At 43.4% G+C, this 20545-nt stretch overlaps 2 protein-coding genes across 4 annotated transcripts; one reads left to right on the top strand and one right to left on the bottom strand.

Moving 5' to 3' along the window:
* Positions 1 to 5974: 5974 nt before the first annotated feature.
* Positions 5975 to 14019, bottom strand: LOC133892828 (mitotic checkpoint serine/threonine-protein kinase BUB1-like). 2 transcript variants are annotated; one of them, XM_062333791.1, is made up of 14 exons: positions 13778 to 14019; positions 13088 to 13247; positions 12833 to 12990; positions 12627 to 12720; positions 9405 to 9515; positions 9230 to 9317; positions 8909 to 9012; positions 8757 to 8828; positions 8581 to 8670; positions 8274 to 8431; positions 6785 to 6839; positions 6565 to 6699; positions 6354 to 6475; positions 5975 to 6231 (listed from the first exon to the last, which is right to left on the bottom strand). In XM_062333791.1, the coding sequence occupies exons 1-14, from the start codon at positions 13903 to 13905 to the stop codon at positions 6042 to 6044; spliced, it is 1665 nt and encodes a 554-aa protein (XP_062189775.1). In that variant the 5' UTR covers positions 13906 to 14019; the 3' UTR covers positions 5975 to 6041. The 2 variants fall into 2 exon arrangements, with proteins under 2 accessions (XP_062189775.1, XP_062189776.1); XM_062333792.1 differs by having other exon boundaries at positions 6785 to 6836.
* Positions 14020 to 14518: 499 nt separating this feature from the next.
* LOC133893456 (SH3 domain-containing protein 3-like) lies at positions 14519 to 20216 on the top strand. 2 transcript variants are annotated; one of them, XM_062334480.1, is made up of 10 exons: positions 14519 to 14682; positions 16072 to 16194; positions 16522 to 16591; positions 17612 to 17760; positions 18568 to 18669; positions 18762 to 18959; positions 19046 to 19108; positions 19197 to 19286; positions 19374 to 19448; positions 19764 to 20216. In XM_062334480.1, exons 1-10 carry the CDS (start codon positions 14623 to 14625, stop codon positions 19878 to 19880), a joined length of 1047 nt encoding a protein of 348 aa, XP_062190464.1. In that variant the 5' UTR covers positions 14519 to 14622; the 3' UTR covers positions 19881 to 20216. The 2 variants fall into 2 exon arrangements, with proteins under 2 accessions (XP_062190464.1, XP_062190465.1); XM_062334481.1 differs by having other exon boundaries at positions 19197 to 19306.
* Positions 20217 to 20545: the final 329 nt, after the last annotated feature.

The following is a 20545-nucleotide window of genomic DNA, read 5'->3' as shown; positions in this document are numbered from 1 at the left end:
TGTCGATGACTCCAACCGCAGCTCCCGCACAAGGTAAGCCTAAGAGGTAGGCTACGTCCTGCAAGGTTGGAGTCATCTCGCTGCAGGGGAGGTGGAAAGTATGTGTCTCAGACCTCCACCGGTCAACCAGGACTGCTATCAGCGAGTGGTCAAAATAGAATCGTATCGATGCTTCCAACCTACACCATTGGGAATATAAATAAACTGGGGGATGAAATACATAAATGAATCAGCACATGCGTATATATTACAACATGTATGTACACAATCAAATACAAATGTGAGGTCCAAATGCAACGTACATAACTAAGGTGAATACCTTACAAATATAACATCAACATACCCTAAATACATTCATACTTGACTGCCGTCATGACCCCACCTACACAACAGGTATATTTTTTGGACAGTACTTGTATGTGTGACATGTTTCATCTCACTTGCTGCATCGCTTCACCCTTAGACCCACCTCGGATTCATCCATATAGTTTCGAATCCACTGAGTTTGTCAACATTCCCGTGTGTTCTTCATCCTCTCAAAGTTTGGCACATAGATTCGTGAGGGACTTGGTTTACTTGTAAATGTATCAACAATGTTGTAGCCATATAGCTCATGGTTTCATATGTCCAGTATCTGATCCTTCATAAATTACTTAGAAACATATTGTCTGGGTAGCATATTGTACTCCTCACATGCAACTATGATGTGTGTACACGTCCTGTATAGCAATTATGGCTTCTAGCACGTACAGATGCATGTTCCAATCCTAAGCACGCACTCTTGCATATGGCACTCACGTCTATCACCCCTACGACCCTTATTACACCACAAGACACTGAACATGTGCTCCACAGTTCCCTCCTGATTGGCGCGGTGCATATATGCCTTTTTTGAGACATTCTTTATGTACTCACATAGCATCGATCCATACAGCATACGGTTATCTTCTATTGCCTTCGAAGCAACTGCGTAGCGATCAATAAAATATCTGCAAGTCCCTGCATAATACTTTCAACAATTCCAACAAGTGGAAGGGACCTCATACCCCACATGATCCAGTTGTAGATCTCAGCAAGATTAGTTATCTTTATCCATACCTTGCCCCTCCAATATTGTACATCAATGCCTATTTCTCTCTTGGCTTATTTTGTATCCACTGTGAAAAGTTTCTAACAGCTGACCCTGACCTCTTTACTATCTGGGGAGTATCTGTTGGGAGTGATCCAAGAGCAATCGGGTCATCTCCTGTGGCTTCTAGCTCAGTTGTCTGCTTTGTGGTTAATTCGTCTAGTCTTGCCCATAGGGCATTGAACTTTCTCTGCTAGTTTTGGCTGCACAATTTCTTGAAAAGATTCATCAAGTCCTTATTTTTGAATTGTCTCTAAAAGTTTGTACCCATATGCCTCATGCACCACCTGCTCTTCAAGTCGAGCCACTTTGCTGTAACACACCGTCAAACACTGCCATATTGCATATCCAGCAAAACCTGCAACAGTCTTGCATGTCTATCATGAATCAAACAAACATCAGACCGGTTCAGAACAATAGCATGTATCACCCGCTCAAGGAACCAATATCAGCTATCCCCGTTCTCACTCTCCATGAAGGCAAACCCCAGTGGCAGGACCTGGTTGTTCCCGTCTACCCTAATTACAGACAATATCTGTCCTTCATACTTTCTAATAAGGAACGTCCCGTCCAAGCAAATGATGGATCGATAATGACTAAATGTTTTGATGGTTGCCACAAATGCAAAGAAAGCACGCTGCAATACTCACTTCCTGCTATACTTCACATCAGTCGAGGGGTAATGCTTGATGTCATAGTAACTTCCAGGGTTTTTTGCACATATTGTGGCTAATTGACGCGGTAGGTTGTCATATGAATCTTTGTATGTCCCAAACCTCATCTCAATAGTCTTCTGTTTCGCCATTCATACTTTGGCACAGTTTATTGTGTACTGAAATCTTTCCTCAATAACACGGATTATTGATCGTGGCTCATACTTTAGGTTATCCATAATCTCCCTGTACATAACATTAGCAACAAAAGCAAATGACAAGTTCCGATGGGAGAACTCTATTTCCTCAATGTGACAACTATACTCCCTAACTATTGAGTACTCCCAGTAGTCAACCCACTTCCTCCTGAATGCATGCACCCGCCAAGGACAATTAGGCATCAAACACTTGACATCATACTCCCTTTTCTTGACTTCACAACTTTGAACTGCCTCCGAAGAGACAGCGACTAGAATTCAACTGCATCAATAACAACCTCCTTACTAGGGTACATAGTTCCCTGGGACACCTCGTTCTCATGATATTCCCATGATGTCTGATGAGCCTCACTAACCACTAGTTTTGAAAAATTCTGATTCCTCCACTCTGCAAGAACAAGACCATTTCCCTCCTTGTTAGATGAATCCTCATCGGCAATGGCTTCCTCCAACTCTTGATCTTCCATCTCCATCTCTTCAATTATGCTAGGGATGTGCTCCCCCTCATCGGTTACACCCCTCGGTTGCATCTCACGCACATCACAACATCTTGCTTGTCCCCTACATTTGCCGGGTCTGCTTCATCCATTACTACCTAACTTGTTCCTGCTACTGCTTCCGCAAAGTTTATCTCTGTTGGATCCTTCTGGTACGCCTCAGCTAACAGCACAAGAAGGAGACTACATTCACATGATATATCTACATACTACCTCCAAGTAGATGTCGCATTAATCAGGACGAGCTCCCCAAAGTACCCCTGAGTAGCACGGCTTAGCAGAGCTCTCAGCTTAAGCTCATGTTGTTGGGGATCCAGTTGAAAATGGCGCATCAGCCACTTGCACATGCCCACTATGATCCTCTCATTGGCTCTACTAAGTTTCGTGACTACATGCTGAAATCCAGAGAGATCTACAGCATTAGGATCATAACTAATTTGACTTTCACCATAATATATCTGAAAATATAATTTATCTGACATCCCTAGAAACATCCAAAAATATATCCAATTTTAATACTGGAAAACTATTTTGCTACCATCGAAACTCTAACAAAATTCCCGACATCGATGATCATCTAACAATATATTTATTTAATATTGCTGCTAAGCAAACTAACCATAAACTAATTAACCATCCATATATTTAATAAAGTTTCTAATTAGCTATAATTATTACTTACATCATTATTCTGTAAAATCTAGATATTTGAAACTACCGTACTCTAAATACTACTATGCATCTAATGGCTATCGTGCCATGTCGAAATTGATCTTCACAATATACTACAAAATACAACATATCCTACATTTCTAAACCCTAGGTCGCATATAATACTGTTATGCCGCTAAACCCTAGATCTAGTGGTACTTTAATTACTAATAAAAATATAAGTCTAAAAAAATTACCAGAAAGCGAGATCCAAAATCCGCGGATCGGAAACAGTAGAGTTTTGTCGTGCTACCTCTCTTTCCTCTCCTCTCCTCTCCTCTTCTCTCTCTTCTCTCCTCTCCTCTCCTCTTTCTTTCTTTTTTTCTAGATTATAATGGGAAGTTTGGCTAAATTTTGGCCATTATATAGTGGTGGAGGGGGTAGAGGTAGCCCCTAACCGCCTCCTGAGAGAACAGTAAGGGAACTAACCGCCTTCTCAGAGGGCAGTAAGGGTGACGGGAGCGGAGGGAGGTCCCTATCCGCCCTCTAAGAGGATAGTAAGGGCAGTGGGCGCGGGGTGGGCTCCAACCGATCTCTGAGAGGACGGTAAGGGGTGACGGTGTCATCGTGGCATTCTTACCGCTCTCTGAAAAGGTAAACGCCTATTTCTGTAAATCTTATCATTAGAAATCTATTTATATAAATATTTAAAAAAAAAAAAAACTCTCAACGGAGACCTAACCCAAGCACCGGAGGACGCTCTTGGGCTCTTGGCGACTTCCTTGGTGGTGGCGTCACCCTTGTGAAAGGCGCTCACCAGCAAGCTCGGCAGCGCCCAATCGCTGGTCACCTCCATGACGCATCGCTCACCGCTCTGTGCGGAGAACTTCTGCCACTTCGGTAACGATGAAACACCAGCGATGATGACAGATCTTAGATAACAGGGCTCGTTAGCTTGCCAAAGCTCAACACCAGCTTGCCACGCACAAGTAGTCTACTTCATACTTCACTAAAAATTTGCAATTGGCAGGCCAATTTCATATTTTTCCCGGTGTGGATTGTACCTGAATATTACAAATCACAAACCAAGTCTGCTAAAAGGTCCTATCTAGCTATCATGTTTTTTCTTTGCAATAAATATTATCCCTAATTATCGCAGTTTTACCAAAGCAATCACGGCGACGGCATGTACGGACAGACGACGCAAGCCCTTGACCTCCACGGCGGTGGCGCGTGGGGAAAGATGACGCAAGCCTTTGGCCTCCACGGCGATAGCGCGCACGGACGGACATGCGTGGTGCGTGGATGGAAAGCGTCTCCCCTCCCGATCCTGCATAGTAGGTCCCTCCATTGCGCGCACAAGCTTGTTACAGGAAGCCCCTGCATCCAAGAAGAGCCTGCCAAGGACCGGGGAAGAGGAGGTGGGGAGGGATGGGGGCAGTGATGGGAGGAGATGGTGTCGGCCGCAACCCACAGCGGCCATTCGAGGAGGCGCATGGCGTAGTCGTAAGTTTGGTGGGGGATTGAGAGAGACTGATTGAGGGAGAGAATAGGTAGGGATGGATGTCCCTTTTGGAAACTTTTTGGAGGGGCTAGATGCAAACGCTGTAGAAGATCTTATAGCTCTCCTTCTTTCTCGGTGTGATCCGATGGCTTGTGTTTTCTTGTCGACGTGGCTCAATGATGGCTGACTTTTCTTACGGGAATTAGGTTAGCTTAATGACGGCTAACTTTTCTTACGGGAATTAGGTTAGCTCAATGATGGCTGACTTTTCTTACGGGAATTAAGTTAGAGAGATTCCAATCCGAAGTCCAACTAGCTTGTTACTGGAAGCCCATGCATCCAAGAAGAGCCTGCCAAGGAAGAGGAGGCGGGGAGGGATGGGGTGGTGATGGGAGGAGATGGTGTCGGCCGTGACCCGCAGCGGCCATTCGAGGAGGTGCATGGCGTAGTTGTAAGTTTGGTGGGGGGATCGAGAGAGACTGATTGAGGGAGAGAAGAGGTAGGGATGGAGGTCCCGATTGCAAGGCTATGTGATTCGAAACTTTTTGGAGGGGCTAGATGCAAACGCTGTAAGAGATCTGATAGCTCTCCTTCCTCCTCGGTGTGATCCGACGACTTGTGTTTTTATGTCGACGTGGCTCAATAATGACTGACTTTTCTTACAGGAATTAGGTTAGCTCAATAACGACTGACTTTTCTTACGAGAATTAAGTTAGAGAGATTTCACTCCTAAGTCCAACTAACTGACGACTTCACCCAGGACCACTATACAGGCCACAACCACAAACCGAAGGGCCCTGGAACTCGCCAGGCGCGGACGCACGCAAGCGAAGACCAGGCACGAAACGTTCGATACTTGACCTGAAACCTCTGTCCGAACGGTCGTGACAGGGACCGGCACATGGCCGTTGGCCGCGCGCTGAGCGAACACGGTGCCGGTAGTACGGGAGCCTAGCTTGCTCGCAGCCGTCGCTTTGGCCCCCCTCTCCCAGCGCGCACGCAACGCCGCGCGCGGAAGACAGGTGGGCGGGTCCCGAGGACGGACCGGCGGGGGCACGATCTCTACAAAGAGAAAAGCGGCAGAACGAACGCCGAACGAGATCAAAGTAGCCGTTTCAGCCGAGGGGTCACGGGCGCCATTCCTTCTTGCCTCGTCTGATTCGCGAGATACTGACTTTGGGCACCGTATGTCTGTGACAGCGACTCCGAATCTGTTTCGTTTAAATTTCTCTTTGTCTTGTAGCTGTAGGGTTCTCCATGTAGCGCGTACCGAATTGGTAACTAGTTCGCATTACTGGGGATAACTTATAAATGCGACGTCTTGATTGACACAACATTGAAAGCCATGGTGAAGACATGTTGCGAAGTGAATCGGTCGATCAATGCGCCTCAGGATGAGCACAGGGAGGCCTTCTGCTTCGCCAGCTGCTGGTTCAGCTTGCCGATGTGCTGCCTGTTGCTGCACATGTACTCCCGGAAGGACGCACGCAGGCTCCGGAGCGCGGCCACGTCGCTCCCGTTGGACGGCGCGTTCAGCAGCGTGGAGAAGAGGTCCTTCCACAGCTCGACGTTCCAGTACCTGTGATCGAACGACATGGGAGTTTTGCAAGGCATTTTTCTTAATTGTCTCCTGCTTGCTCAGTTGCGTGCCGCTAACAACACGCACGCACGAGATGAAGAAAGGATTCGCAGCGGAGGCACCTTTTAAACGGCAGTTTCGGCTGGTATTCGTAGCCTCCACCAGCCCTGGGCGCCTTCTCGACGCTCATGGGTGTCCCGTGAAGCATCATGTGTGCGATGGCGCAGAGGCCGTATGTGTCAGCCTACAATCAACGGACACCAATTCACTGTATCAGAGAGCTGCATTCAGTAAGAACCATTAGAGCAACAGAGGAAGGTACAGGCTACAGACTTGATACGTCCAGGTCCTCTCTTCTTGCATCTCAACGCAGCTGAACCCCGAGGTTCCACAGTCCCCGTGGAACTCCGTGCCGGTGGGGAAAAGATTTAGATCAATGCCACGACCCCAGTCAACAAGGCACAACCCCTGAAATGCAGATTCCATAAGCATCCGAAATGAGCTCCAATGCCTCCAACCAAGTTACACAGCGTGTTAAAATGGATATGCTGACCTGATTCTGCTCGGCTCTTGTTTCGCTTCTGAAGGTGTCCTCTGTGATTTCTCTACTTTATATACCAAAAGTAGAAGACACATATGAGTGGACAGTAGATATAAAAAAAAAAAATCGAGTTGACAAGGCTACATGTTGAACAGAAACATGGGGTGAAAAGTCAAAGAGTGGCTATAGAGCGTTAGGCTTAGTTTCTTGCAAGAGCTTTTATAAATAGACGTATTAAAAAGACTTAGGGTTTTCGTCTTAAAAAGATTTTTGTTTCTGGGTTATTTTTGGCTAAGAGATCAAAATCCTAAATAGAACCTACTTCAACTACACACTAGTTTGCAGTTTTTATCAGGATCCTATTTATCAATAGAATGACAAAGAGATCAGAACGTTCACATCTCAGAAGAAACTACGGGCATGAAAAATGTGGATTCCCATTACTGTTTCGTAAGTAATAAATATATAAGTAAATCAGCAAAGATAGTTGCACCCACCAACCCAACAGCTAGGGCCAGCCAATAGAACAATTATCAACTTCATGCTTGCTTTGTACGACCAAACATCTCAAATATTTGCACCAATAAATCATCTTTCTTAGCTAGAATTAAGTGTACTTTCTTAGCTAGAATTAAGGGTCTGTTTGTTTGAGCTTCTGTTTTTGGATTTTTCTGAAAAGCTGTGCTTTTGGCTTGTCTGAAAAGCTACTTTTGGAAATAAGCTGTTAGCTTCTACAATAAATTTTTAGCTTCTCAGCATATAGCTTCTCAGAAAAGCGTATCTCAGCAAGCTTCTCAACTTTAGTTTATTTTTCTCATAAGCAGGTTTCTGGCTTCTCCAGAAGCTATTTCTCTAGAACCCCGTTTGTTCTGACTTCTAGCTTCTGCCAGTAGCAGAATCAGAACCAGAAGCAGGAAATAAACAGGACCTAAGTCTCCATCTAGCCTAGTTGTAAGCATTGCAGATGTTTGTGGAACTCAGAACTAAACATCATTATGAGAAAGAGGAGTCCAGGATATGTCCAAAACAAGAGCCTTACATAAATAGAATGGCTACAATGGTCCAACCTAACAGGTTCTATGTTTGAAAATTTGCAATTTGAACCCTTAATACTAGAGAAAGTAATGAATTTTGCATGTTTACTATTGAGTAGACAGACACCATAGAAAAAAGGGGTGCATAAAGCGGCAACAACAGTGTGATAGCTGCAACCTGTGTTACATGGACACGGGTGCGGGTGTCGGAGTCCGACTCGTGTCGGGGTGTCCGATTCGGCAAAAAAATTTGGGACACGCCAAATAGTACTTGGAATCCGACATGGATACGCGAGTGTCCGACTCGGCAAAAAAATTTGGACACGGGTGTCTGGGTAACACAGGCTGCAACCCGACCCCCCTTCTGTATGTCAATTCAATGTAATGTAGTCACTCGCTTAATAATTTTGTATCACCCATAATCCAGAAAACACCGAGGAACGTAGAGATAGAAATACGTTGATTACCTTGGGTAGCAAACAAGAATATTGTCGGGCTTGAAATCACCATGGATTATGCCAACACTATGCAGTGTTTCCAGCATGTTCAGCATCTCTATGGTATAATACATGCATAGAATTTCATCCATGTTCCGACTGAGTAAGAAATGGTAATTTATGGCATCCTGAAGAAGGCAAGAGTTATAAGACATCTCATCTTAGAAACATCTATTGGCTATAGTTAGTCACTAACACAGATAATCAAGACACACAAAAGTAGTTTTGCTAGAGCTGGTTTCTAAAGGGTTTTTTGTTATACATATGATGTAATTACCAGAAGAGTTCCGTATGGCAGGTAATCGCAGATTAACACACTGATGTCAGAGAAGACATGCACTTCATGCGTGTAGCCAAAGCTTGGTCTCTGGAAGTAAAATAATTTATAGTGTAAACATCCTTATTATTTTTATTAAAGAATCTCATGGCTGCTCTTAACCAGAAATTTTGTACCTCAATATTGGATATACGCATATCAAGCAGGCGATACATGTAAAATTCCCAAGGAAATGAGGGCTTCTGAATCTGCAAATAAGTACAAGGGCTTAACAGTGGAACGAACTACAAAAGTCAAGTTTCAGCACGACATTGGAAACATGGTTCACCTTCAAAGCAACCAGTTCTTCTGTATTACCATCAACAGTGGCTTTGTATACTTTAGCAAAAGCACCAGTGCCAGGAGATCCTTTGATCAGATACTTTCTGCCACCTGGACACAACAAAGGTATTGCAATTACATTTTGTAATATAAAAAATGCGAATGAACTTATTGAAACAACAGAAGGGGATATATCAGTGAAAACTTTGTGTACCCACTGCAAGTGGAGAGCATTGATCATCAAGTAGTCAAACTAGGAACATGATGCAAAATGTATAATAATTTATAATTTGCACAAGACTGAAAAACAAAATAGTTATAGTTATACCTAACTCAATGACCTTGTTTCTTATAACATTCAGCGAAGAAGTTAAGGGCACCTTTCCGGAGTAGACCTTGTTGCTCCTATGAAAGCCCTGTTAAGGATTTGTGCAGCCCTAAGATGAGAGTCAAGCAACACACTGAAAAGCCCTACATGCTAATAAGTAGTAACTGTAACTTACAGCGAACTTCTTGAGGCCACCATTTATTGTCTCCAATAAAGTGTTCCTAGTAGATTGGGACCATGGATCTACCACACTAGGTTCCTTCTTCTGTATTTTTGATGGTTTGGGCTAAAGACAAGAACAAACAAAAACGGATCGGACAACAATTATTAATCCATCAGGATGATAGGCATTAGGCAACTGTATGAAAGAAAATAATACTAGGTAAAATAATGGACAACGATGACAACTTCTATAGTTCTATTGGAGAACATGTAAGTTAAAAGAAAAGAAGTAAACAATATTTTGCATAAATTACTTCACAAGCATAATGAGAGCTATGTCATTATTGCTCAGTATAAAAGATAAAACTCTCATGTCCCATTTTTCTTTGTCTATCCTCAATAACAGTGATCAGTCCACTAAAGTTATGCAAATGCTCTGTCCTACTATATAGCAAAAATTTCTCCAGGGCACACTAGTAAATTCACAATAGAACATATGAACAATATGAATCAAAGGGGGCTGCAACCTGGAATTCAGTCTCAACTAGGGGTGAAAACGGTAACGGAAATTTCCGATTTACCGGGAGCCGTTTTAGAAAACTGCCTACCGTATATTTCGAAATCGGTAATTTTCAGAATCGGTATCGGTATCGGGTAAAATGTCCCGGAAACGGTAGCGGAATCAGTTTGATCCACTTCCGACCATTTAGTTGGTTTTCCGATTTTTACCAGAAATTACCGGTATGGGCTTTCGGTATTTACCGAAATATATCAGCCCGTCAGCAGCCCACTTCACTTCAGTATTTGGGCCTTCGGTTATTGGATCCGGGCGTCACCTAGTCACCCAAACGGGCTGAATCGGATTCACGGGCTCACGGGCTCATGGCCACGGCCCACAGGCGCTCAAGCACTCACCCAGACCGGCTAGACGGCCAGACCCAAACAAGAAGACACCCTCACGGCCTCACGCGGACACGCCCGGCTCTGGATCCAGCTTGCGTCGCACCGCCGCCAGCCGCCAACTCCCGCCGCCAGCAACGCTACCTCCTCCGCCCGGCGCATCTTCTCCGCCTGTCGCCCAACTCCTGGATCTAGGTTGTGCCGCGCCGCCAACCACCGCCAATGCTGCCTCAAGTTCCAGCCGATGTCTCCTCCACGCCGACGTCTTCTCCGCCCGAAGTCGGTTCCAGCCAGCGTCTTCTCCGCCCGAAGCCGGTTCTAGCCGGTGTCTTCTCCGCCCGGCGCCGCTTCCAGCCGGCGGCGCCGCCACCTGCCTCCGACCGGCGCGCAAACCGACGCTCCGACCGACACTGCGACTGGCGCCTGCACCTCCGCAGAACGCAACCCAGCACGACTCCCCCTCAGGCTGGCGTCTCCGCAGATCGCAGCCCAGCACGCCTCCTCCTCCATGTCTGCGATGAAACCGCCTACCGGAGAAGTGACTTCCCGACAGCGCACGGTCATGGATCCGCCCCCATCTCGTGATGCTACCGCCACTTCTTCTCAGAACTCGCTTGTAGGTAATAATCAATTACAAGCTCAATTGCAGTTTCATTTTCTAGTGGTGTGATGAGAACAATCTAAATTGCAAAGGGTATTTGACAAATTGTAAAACTAGGCTGATAATAGGTATTTGACAAATTGTGAAATAATTTCGTTGAAATGCAAAAGTATGAACAACATTACCTATCTCCCATAGCACCAAATGTCATAGCTGTGTGATGACATTCTCCGCGTAAAATTTTGTTTTATCAACTCAAATGTTTGGTTGTGGTAGGAAAACAACATAGTGCATTTTATAGTTCATTTGCTTTGCTGATTTTCATTTGTCTATCAATGGATGATAGGAACTCAGAACAAAGTGGTGTCAGCTACAAGTGCAAGTGCGAGTACAAGTGCAGTGGGTGCAAGTGCTGATGATATCATTGATGTGGACCATGAGGATGATGGACAACCTCCTTTGAAACAGTAAAAGAAGAGCACATCAAATGTATGACAGTATTTCACCAAGTACACAGTGACAGTGAAGGAGAATAGCAAGCAGGTTGATCAGTTGTGGGCACAATGTAAGTTCAAAGGGTGTAATAACAAAACCAGCAAAGGTAGAGCTGAGAGTAATCGAGGAACCACAGGGTTTTGGAGTCATCTAAAGCATTATCACAGTATTGTTAAAGGCCAGCAACAACTCAAATCAGAAACTGATCATGAGAAAGGTATGACAGTTATTGAACCATACAAGTATGATCAAGAAAACGGTCGGAATATGCTAGCAACAAGCAACACGCAAACAGATAACTGGTTGTTATAAATTGCATATGGTGAAAGGAGACTAATCACAAGCACATGAACGTGTAGAACTGGCTAACCATTGTGTGAAAAAACAACCATTCCACCACACAAGAAATGGGAAACATCCAAGGGTTGCCAAAATATAGATGAGGTTTGGCTCATGTTACACTTCTATCATATAAGCTAAACCATTGGTGACTGGACCTATAGTTTATTAGCTAAATACGGTAAATTATCAAATAATCCTTAATGCAGTTGGAGTTAACTTGCAAAATGTGCATCCCTATATTTATAAACACCACAAAATACCCCTGCATTGGTTCCAGCTTCTCTGTAGAAGGGGGCTTAATTTTAGGAGTTAAGCCCAAGAACAAGCTGTTTCTCACCCTGTATCTAGTTTACAAGTAGAAGGCTCTAAGCTTAAGCCATGCTGATTGCTGAACAAGAGCACGAGGCTTCTACAGTTATACCAGATATTCACCAAATAAAGTATCTTAATAACTTGCTCCTAATTCACATAAAATGGAAAGCAGTAACTCCGCATAGCAATTGATAAAAGTTTTTGACAGTAGTAAATCAGTCCAGTTTCTGGTTATACAAATGTATAAATTGACCTGGGAAGTAGAGTAAGGGCATGATTTTAGTTATACAAATGTATATTTTCTGGTTGGACAGCAGCTCAGAATATGTTTGCTGGAGAGTGCTGAGGACTACAGTGACCAGACACAACTGAAATCGAATGCCACAGCACAGCCATGAAATTGTGGAATATTTGACAAAGACGGAAATGTGATGCTCAACATACCCATTAACTATTTTGATGCTCAACATACCCATGCCTACAAACAATATGAAACCGTGGGATATTTGACAGATGCAAAAAATGTGGTGCTCAACATACAGGCCAAGGCATCAACAATTAGATCACATTACATGGATACCATACCTGTGCATCTGCATCCGCTTCTTCTACAATTTTCTCCAAATGTTTCAAAAATGCCAAGTGCATCTTCTTCAAATGATCCAGGGGCTCAGCTTTTCTGGTTAAGGCATAGATCATAATTGACCATCACATCGACATGAGAAAATCAGGTTGTATCTGCTCAAAAAGAAGTGAACATCATGTTGCGAATATTTTCCGCTCACACTAACCTGGAGATACCGATCCCATACACCTTATCAGCCTCCAGCACTTGCCCCTTAGCAAAGAGAAACAGTGCATATGCTTCATAGAGCAGTGCATGGTCCAAGAACAATGTTCTCTCCTCAAGCTGCTTGTAAACCGTGGGGAAGTCACCAGTTGCATCCGCCTAAACAGCACAAAAGGTCAAAAAAAAAGAAGCAAATGAACAACCAGTCAACCAGGGGGATGAGATCCGAATTGGCACTTCAATGTCAATCACTTACATAGAGGATCCAGATCTTGAGGAGGCGGGGATCGGTGGAGTACTGATAATCGTCCCCGTATTTTTCAATGCATTCAGTTATGTAAACCTTGAGCTGGTCAAGGGCTGCTGCATCATATTGTTGGCCTGTCCCGAGTTCATCCATGGCCTTGCTGATTGACCTGAATACAAACCCAAAAACCAACCTAAGCAAACCGGGAAGATATATAGAGGCTAAACCAACGGGCAAGCACATCACATTGATAAGCTTAAGAACTGTGCACAATATGAGCATGAAGATTTAGACCTATGTGCTCAAGTAGACCAAATAAAACAAAGCGTGACAAATAGATGAGTTCGTATATCCAATTCGGAGCCTAAAATCACTGTCACACCGCTGCAGTCTCATAACCATTTAAATCTGGAATCCACACACTTGTGCATCCTGATTCAATCCCACATGGTACGCATCGGAAGTTAGAGGCTGAGTCGCGCAGGTGGGGCGGCATAAGCTAAATTATGCGCCAAAACCACACATACTTAAGCAATCAACGGCAGAACGGTCGGATACCAGCACACGCACCCGTACATAACAAGCGGCGGGATCTCTCTCCAAAACACACTAACGAGGCGAAGCCCCACCCGGGTTCGCACAACACTAGAGTGAAATCGAAGCCACGGAGGTAGATCTCAAGGGCGACTTCGGGAGTACCTGACGTACGGGAGGATGGGGTCGTAGGGCGGCGAGGCCGACTCCCGCGGAACCCTAGGCGAGGACCTCTGGAGCGGGCTGTAGGGGGGGGCTGTCGCCGCGGCCGGCGTGCGGTCCAGGATCACCATGCCCAGCGACGAGCAGCTCTCCGCTCCGTCTCGTGTGTGTGTGTGTGAAGCGGGGGACGGGAGCGGAAAGAACTGGAGATGGGGAAATTTTTTGAATCGCCCCGCCCGTTGTTGCAGGTGCTGGGCCTGGGACGGTTCTCGTGGGGCCACTGGAGACGTAACGGAAAAATAAAGAAAAATTTAGATATATGTTATTATAAATATTATAATTTTAAAATGTATTATTATAATCTAGTATTTGAAAATATAAAATTATAAATCTCTTAAAATTAGATCCATACAATTAAAAATCTCCTAAAATTAGATTCCTGCAAATTAAGAATCTCTTGAAATTAGATTCATGCCATTACAACCCTCCTAAAATTGGATCATGCTAATAACAGTGATGGTATGAATCTAATTTTAAAATATATATAATTCCATATTTTTAAATACCGGATTTGTAATGGTATATTTTAAAATTGTGATATTTGTAATGATATATATATATATATATCTAAATTTCTAAAATAAAATAAAATATAGCAGTGGGCTTCTCCCATTGTGAAGATCGGGTTGGGCTTCCGATGGGCCGGGCAGGGCGTCCGTCTACATCTAGAAACGGCGGACAGACGGATGGGCGGACTGTCGTGATCGTTTGGAACGGCAGCGTGTTCGTGCCGCCGTTAGGGTCGCTACGGCGGCAGCTTTGTGCCTGTGGGGGAGAGGGGGAGCGAGATGGAGGCGCTGAGGAAGCAGGCGAGCAAGTTCAAGGAGCAGGTGGCCAAGCAGCAGCAGGTCCGGATCCCACAACCGATTCTTCCTTCTACCTCGCGCGGTTCTGTATCCCTGCCGGTTTTACGGGAAAATGAGCGTGCTTTCGCGGTGTTTAGTTGCGCAATGTGTTGGCGAGGTCGGCAGGATATGGCGAGATTGCTGTCGGTTTTAGGCCCTCGTGGTTGTTCTGTCGCTGGATCTGGGGGTTTCGCTGCGAACTTGCGGTTCTTGGACCGCGTGGATTTGCGAGCCGTGGGGTTGGTGCGTGGATCCAAAGCCTGATTTTTCTAGGGTGCACGAGACTTTCTCTGTTCTGTTAAATTTCAGTACGAGTTTGGACTATGAGCTGTTCATTGCAGCTCTAGAGTGAAGTCGTGGTTTTAGTTCATCGATTTGAATATCTGGTGTCTGGGAAAACATCTTGCTGATTGAGATTTTGTGTTTGGACTAGCAGCATTGAAGTCGACACTTGCAGTTCTAGTGTCAACTGAGGCATGGTAATAATTGTGGCACTGTGTGGATTAGAAAGTTCCTTTTGCGTGAGGGAAGCGCGATGAGTTATGTGAATGTGTCCCTTCTGTTAGTTAAGATTCGGTATCTCACTCTGTTGGGAAACATGTTTGCAGTAGGAATGGGAATGTGCGCTCTTATTTTGGAAATATGTTTGCAAAACTACTTTGACTCCTGCCTCTACCTCAGTCCCATTGACATCGCATTCACACAAATATCCAGGAATGCCATACATAGTTTCGGGGAAGATGTATAATTTGTTCCTTACAATCTTTTCAGTTTATTTATCGTATTCCAAGTATAGTTTTTTTATATATTGTAAAATGTCTGCACTATAGTTTTTCTCTTGTACTTGGACAGCTTGGTTCTGTAATCATGTGTTCTAACAGCTATATATTGCTACTTGTTGGGTATCTGTACTTACTTCCATAATGATATCAGTGGAAAAGTTGTCATGCCACTATATATAGAAGTTTCTACTTACAGATTTTTCTGCATAGTTGCAGTTTCCTTTTTGAACACTTTTTGTTAGTTAATTACAACAAGTCAAGAAACATAAATGATGCACTTCTTTCAAATGCCCTGTTATATTGTTACTTGTTGTCTGAAGGCATTCTTATAAAACTTAAGCAGTTTAACGATGAGGGTATTCTGTAGTATGATTGTATATTGCTTAATCTCGAGTTCTTCTGTGTCATCATCCGATTGAAGCGACAACTATCATAGTGCAACTGCACAACTATGAATTATGAAACATAGAAAACTTAAAAAATGACATAACTTGTAGCCTTATAGGCTCATGCTGCTGTTTTGAAATGACAAATTTTGTGGATGTAATGTCACTAGTGCTTTAAGGTTAATTCTTTCCTTGCTTACATGTTTTCGATTTCAAATTTGCAGGCTGTTATAAAGCAGTTCAGTACTACTGGTTATGAGTGTTCAGATGCTGTTGTAATTGATGAGGTTGAACTACAGAGGCATCAACAACTTGAAAAGCTGTATAGTTCTACTCGTTCTGGAAGGGTAAGAATGGAGAATTATAGAAGAGATAAAACCTACCTATGTGATGTGAACACTGGACACAAAAGTTGATGTTACAATAACATTGTTCATCCTCTTCATTACACGATCCTTAGCTGAATGAACGACCTTGCTAAATGTATTCTATAAATGAATGAGCTTTAACCATGTGTAGTACATCAAATGTAATCTCTGTATGTTCAATGCACTAGACGGTATTTTTTTTTAAGTCATTGGGTATAGAAGTCAAGATTCTATGATTGCAGTATATGATTTACTGAATTTCATGATGGCAGTTGCTAATTTCATCTGATTTATACATGCTAACAGGATTTCCAGAAAGACATAGTTAGAGCAGCTGAAGGCTTGGTGTCTGTTGGAAGCAAGCATATTGAAGTGGGTATGTGATTCATGTCAGTTATCCTTGGTTTATTCTGTCAGGCTGAGACTCACTCATGGAATAGGAAAATCGCTATTACGATTTCTTTGTTATCTTATTTACACTGTTCCCCATATCAGAGCCACTTGTGAGGACTGAAGATTAGAAGAATGTTTACCCTCCAGAATTTAGTGAATTATGAGCTAGAATGATAACTTCTGCCTGTAGCTATCTAGGATGGTATAACAGTATGTCCTTGCTAACTTGAGAAACCATACCGTTCTGGCAGTTTGAATAGAGAAAAGTAGAACCTGGACCTTGTTCGGCCCGGTTGTGCTATTAAATTGGACATGCAAGTTGACGGGGACCGCTTTTAAACAGGTGTCGAATCGGTGCCTGAGATGTAACCGGGAAAAAACTGGTGTGGTCCAACCAGTGGTTGGTTGTCGGCTGCCGCATGGGCAAACAGTTGAGATACCTGGAAAAATGGGGTGGGAATGGATCATGATCCCTGGACTGGTGATCAGGTTGCCAAATCCAAGTTGCTAGCCACCTCACCTCTGTTTGCTGCTGTGACAAAGAAGCATGTTAGGTGTTTTATGCCTTACAAACACCCATCCAACCGGTAAACGGCCAACCAGCTAACTTGTCAATCGGAAGCATGGCCGAGTCAAGGACCAGTCCAGTTTTTTAAATTATGCCTTTTAGAATGTTATTGTCATTTCCAAAACCGAAGAAAGTTCCAAGTTTCCTTTGTCTGCTATATTTTGGTTTCTGACAAATAGTGATGGAAAAATTTAAGACCCCATTTGGAACATGGAAAATTTTCCAGGTTTATGTGAGAATCGAAATGTTTCCTGTAAATTGCTGCACAATACCTGTTTAAGTTCATGAGTTCCAAACAGAGCCTAATTGGTCCTTTGTTTATTTCTTTCTTTGTTTGGCACTGAATGCTATTATGCTTGTATACAAATCCCCCAAATTCAACATGTGGCGAAATGGCGAGTGAAACAGCTGTATCTATTCTTTCTTTGGTCACAGGAACAAAATTTTCAGAGGACTGCTTTAGATATGGAGGTGAAAATAATGCAAGCGATGAAGCCCTTGCCAAAGCGACATCACTATACGGAGGTGCTTTGAGAAACGTTGAGAAAGAGTATGAAGATTTCAATAGAAATTTATCTTCTCAGGTAACTATTTACTGTTCTTCGAATTAGTTTCCTGTTTCTCACAGGGCCTGTTTGATTGGAGGTAATTGGTGGGAATTTAGGTGTAGGGCTTTTGAAGTCTCTTGTTTGGTTGCCTGGTTGGTTGGCTCAAGAATGTAGGTGGGATGGAGAATGCGTACTTGAGAGTTAAACTACCACAATTTCAGGTGCTACTTGGAATGGAATTGAATAGTTTTTTCAACGGAAGATGAAGACATCTCAACCCTTTGACATGACTTATTTTTAGCATGTCTTTACTTCCCAAAATTTCTAGAAAATTCCATTGATGGATGTAATTTGTACTGGAAGTTGCCATTGGCCACTAGAGATTGTAGTAATGACAGCCCAGAGTACCCAAAATGTTGCAAGTATTTCTTGTTTGAGTAAAATTGTTGCAAGTCTGTTGTTCAGTTTTGCCCATAAATAGAAATTTTTAGCTGCATTAGAAACCAAAATGTTTATAGTCTCCTTAGAGATAACTTTCTAATACTTCCCACAAAAACTTTCTGACACTAATAATCCAAGCATTGATGAGATGATACATATGGTTCTGTATCCGTTTTGTCCTTTACTTTATGATGCATGTGATTCTAGTAGCTTCTGTATAGAATTGATCACCGTAGACAATAATTTCGAAAATTTGATGGGTGTAGAACAGCTTTTTTTCAGTGCAAATTTTCGCTCAGCCTTCTGAAATATATGTCGTTTTGATAGAAATGTAATAGCACCAGTATGTATGAGGTACTTTGATTTAATTTAGATACATTCTTCCATTTATTGGTGTTTCAGACCATAGACCCATTGAGGGCAATGGCCATGGGTACTCCTCTGGAAGATGCTCGTGGTCTTGCACAGCGCTATAGCCGGATGAGACATGAAGCTGAGATCCTCGTATGTACTAGTGGTTTGATCCTTGCTGCAAGTGAACAATTTCCAACTATTGCTACTTCCATGCGCCCTGATTGTTCTTGTTTGTTCAACAGTCCGCTGAAATTGCTAGAAGAAAGGCACGGGTAAGAGAAGCTCCAATTGCTGAGCACACTACAAAACTTCAACAGTCCGAAGCTAAAATGATAGAGCACAAAGCAAGCATGGCTGTGTTAGGAAAGGAAGCAGGAGCTGCACTTGCTGCTGTTGAATCTCAGCAGCAACGGGTAACCCTTCAGCGGCTGGTTGGCATGGTGAGATCGCCTGCCTATAATGTATGGTTTGCATTGGTTTGTTACATTCAGTTGTTTCTTATCCGTGGTCAATTGTCCTGTTGAAGGTAGAAGCAGAAAAGTTATTCCATTTGAGGTTAGCTGCTATACTTGATGACGTTGAAGCTGAGGTAGAGTTTTCACTTTTCACTCTGATTGTAATGATAAGTTGTCAAAACTTTCTTGCATTTCTAATTTTTTATGTAATTTTCTTTTTAGATGTCTTCTGAGAAGCAAAGGAGAGAATCTGCACCACCTACTATTCCTTCCCTTAAGCGTGCTGAGAAATCCCAGTACTTCCTTGCCGAGGTGCAAATGAGTAACCGGAAGTAAGAGCAATTACATAATTACATCTATTTCCATATTATATTCACCAATCCTTTTTTGTTGCTGCAGGCAGGGCATAACTTCAATGGCACCACAGAGAAAGAACTGAGCTTAATTGTTGGTGATTATGTTGTTGTTCGTCAGGTCAGTATCTCATAACAATTTCAGCTGTGGAAGTAATGTGATACCCGCAGTCTTGTAGAACTGTTGTTAACGAAATCATAAGAAACCAGCTGGTCAAAGATGACCAATTATTATGTATAGACGCTTGTCCTCCTGCAGTAGTGAACAGTGGCTGGCTTGTACGGATGAATCAGCCTGTCAGTCACTGTAGAATGGAACCATACAAGGGTGGAATCAACACAAGGATGAATTAGCCTGTGCGACCAAAAACACTGAAACTACTTAACAGTCAATATTTTACTGTATAAATGCTTATTAGTTTCTTGCCTGCACCAGATTGCTCCCAATGGTTGGGCCGAAGGAGAATGCAGAGGGAAGGCAGGGTGGTTCCCAGCTGCCTATGTTGAGAGGCGCGAAAATATACCCCCGAATAAAGTTTTCCCACAAGCATAAGATCATAAGGTGGGCCGGTGTGCAGTTTGGTGTGACTTGACCACGGCTTTGGGGGAGAGCTGTAAGCCTGTAAACTTATGACCGGTTTGATAAGTGTTGTATCTTGTACATCATATATTCTTGTGGTGGTCAAGATTTTGGGCAAGTCTGTTTGCACCTGCCTGCGCACATTGAACATGTCGCTTTGCATTTGTATAACTATCGTCAATGTATCTACCATGTGCTTGCCGCAGCAGGACTGAGCTTGACCCATTACTGCTAAACGCCTTTGGATTGTAAAGTGACTGTTGCGCTAATCTTATTCGTTATGATTCTTATCAGTGATTCGTTCTGTTCCTTGCTGTGTTAGTATACCTTTTGTGCATTAGGGCTGTGACCCGTCTACTCACACTGCTGAATTTTGGAATGCTTATTCCTCGTGTGAGGCACCTCTGGCGTTGTCTTCCACGGTTCTACCGGTAAACTATTTCTTTTATTTGACTTCCTGAAGACTAGTAGTTAGATTAAGAAGATCAGCATTTGAGATCGTTGGATGGCCAACAGACGGTGCATGAGATTGATGGTCATATGGCGGCTGCCATACGCAAATTGTATTTGAAACGCAGGTTTATCAACAGCTAAGTAGGGTTTGCGGACTTGTACACTTCAAGAAAATCTCGAGAAAT

Source organism: Phragmites australis, chromosome 15, assembly GCF_958298935.1.
Source record: "Phragmites australis chromosome 15, lpPhrAust1.1, whole genome shotgun sequence".
Taxonomy (NCBI): domain Eukaryota; kingdom Viridiplantae; phylum Streptophyta; class Magnoliopsida; order Poales; family Poaceae; genus Phragmites; species Phragmites australis.
Note: the sequence above shows the minus strand (reverse complement) of the source record. Positions and strands in the feature narration are given on the sequence as shown.

Excerpts from the sequence above, each read along its gene's own strand:
- LOC133892828 (XM_062333791.1), bottom strand. The coding sequence starts at position 13,905 with ATGGTGATCCTGGACCGCACGCCGGCCGCGGCGACAGCCCCCCCCTAC. Across the intron at positions 8,671-8,756 it reads TGCGTATATCCAATATTGAG|AGACCAAGCTTTGGCTACAC; the intron begins GTACAAAATTTC and ends TTTTACTTCCAG. Across the intron at positions 6,840-8,273 it reads ATTCTTGTTTGCTACCCAAG|TAGAGAAATCACAGAGGACA; the intron begins GTAATCAACGTA and ends TGGTATATAAAG.
- LOC133893456 (XM_062334480.1), top strand. The coding sequence starts at position 14,623 with ATGGAGGCGCTGAGGAAGCAGGCGAGCAAGTTCAAGGAGCAGGTGGCC. Across the intron at positions 16,592-17,611 it reads AAGCAAGCATATTGAAGTGG|GAACAAAATTTTCAGAGGAC; the intron begins GTATGTGATTCA and ends CTTTGGTCACAG. Across the intron at positions 18,960-19,045 it reads TTCAGCGGCTGGTTGGCATG|GTAGAAGCAGAAAAGTTATT; the intron begins GTGAGATCGCCT and ends GTCCTGTTGAAG.